This window comes from Eimeria mitis, genomic scaffold, assembly GCF_000499745.2.
Source record: "Eimeria mitis Houghton genomic scaffold, Emh_scaff2391, whole genome shotgun sequence".
NCBI classification, from domain to species: Eukaryota; Apicomplexa; class Conoidasida; order Eucoccidiorida; family Eimeriidae; genus Eimeria; species Eimeria mitis.
Genome location: NW_013570727.1, coordinates 1 through 1,733, shown reverse-complemented (window position 1 = coordinate 1,733; position 1,733 = coordinate 1). Strand labels below are relative to the sequence as shown.

The window sequence follows — 1,733 nt, the reverse complement described above, 5'->3', positions numbered from 1 at the left end:
ACCCCAGCAGCCGATTGCTGTGCCGGTGTACACCGCCAATATTGCGGGAGCCCAGGAGGCAACCCTTGTCAATGAATGTTACGTCTTTCGAAGAGTTCAGCTTATGGAGAGGCTACAAGGGAATATAATGTCGCTGGACCTACAAAGCCAAGTTCTTTCTCAGTCCAAGGATTACACTGCCAGCCGTTTGCTTCAGATGGTTCTCAAGCTGCAGGAAGCAAGAATCAGCAGCGCGAATCTCGACTGGAATACACTCCTTGTACGATTTGACGGCACATTTGTCTTGGAAACGTTTCACTCCTCTGGGCCCTTTGGGTCTGCGCTCGGGGCCTTTGCAGTGTTGATTCCCCATAGGATGGAGCCTCAGCTGGCCCTGTCGTATTCTGAATCCAAGCAGTCGGGAAATCCGATAGTGTTTCATCCCAGCTGTGACATGTGGTCCCTCGGAACACTTCTTTACGAGCTATTTACCGGGGAGCTTCCGTATAACTCAGATTCCTGCACCGAGATGGAACAAGCAAAGCAGCTAGCAGAACAGCTGCTAACAACACAGACGCGGTCCGAAGTGTTACGCGCTCGTCTAGACGCTGCAGACGTCTCACAGAGATGGAAAGAGCTCACATTGCGGCTACTGGAGCCCAACAGAGCCCATAGGATTACCTCTATGGGGATTATGCAGGAGTTCCCTGATCTAGCGCGACACATTACCGCTGAAGCGCGTACGTAGTGTGCAGCTGCTTTCTTTCTTCGTAATTCAGTAAACTGGGGCAGATATCGCAGGTTTCTGCCACGTTTTGGGGTACTAGTATTGCTCCATTAGTAGCAGCCTTCCTAATCTTCACGAACCAGCCGGAAGGGGCTATACTTTAAGGCCCCAGTTACAAACGTGTGACATCACCAAGGGTCTGTTCGTTTTTTAATCACTCTTAAGTTGTGTGTACACATACACCTTGGCGACACTTGCACCATGGTAGTGGGTATTTCACGGCAGCACCGTAAAAGAGCGAAAGCAGAGTTGCGNGCAGAGCGTCTGCTTTGCCGAAATATGCACTAGTGACCTAGTGAACTGCCTTGGAACAAACTACTTTGTGACAAGAACATTCTGCACAGGTCTTAAGTCTTACAGCTTAAACCCGTGACAGATCGGAATGGCAGATAACGTTGCTGCGCTGTAAAGGCAACCCATTGTAGTCTAGATCGTCTTAGTTCAGATTCGTAGGTCTTACGGTTCTGGTGGAGGACACATGGTGAGTTGCTGGCCTGATTCAACAATTACGAACTCATGGCAAGTGAATGCAGATGCTGCCGTTAGGACTTGAACGATCACAGAGAAATTCAAGGTGCCTCAAAAAATCGGCGTGCGGAGCGTACACCGGCGTTGCCGCCCTACAAGCTCAGCCGCTCTGCCATCGTACATTCAGAGTTAGACCTTAGCAATTGACTACATAGGCCTTAACTTCTCATCAAGAAGCGACTCTAAAGACCAGCGGGGAGACCGGGAAAGGCTGTAACTGATCGTTTTGTAGGAGTATGTCATACAAGCGATGAGCTGCAACTGCCGGTTTTGGAAACGATGGGAGCTTTAGCTTGTTGTGCCCCCTTACCCTTCGACAATGGAGGGCTGTTAGCTTATGTGCGCAAGCAGCAGAACTCTGCGTACTCCCCTTATGGCACACATGAATTTTTCTGCCTTTTGGGGAGATATGGTTCCTAAGGCACCAGGCATGCAATAC

At 49.9% G+C, this 1,733-nt stretch overlaps 1 protein-coding gene across 1 annotated transcript in view; it reads left to right on the top strand.

Annotated features, from left to right (window-relative positions):
* Positions 1-727, top strand: part of EMH_0053090 (uncharacterized protein) — a gene marked incomplete at both ends in the record, with an annotated part of 1,356 nt that extends 629 nt beyond the window's left edge. Inside the window, one exon of the mRNA XM_013496949.1 lies at positions 4-727. Coding sequence (XP_013352403.1) covers positions 4-727 — 724 coding nt within the window. The remainder of the gene's footprint in view (positions 1-3) is intronic.
* Between the last annotated feature and the right edge of the window lie 1,006 nt (positions 728-1,733).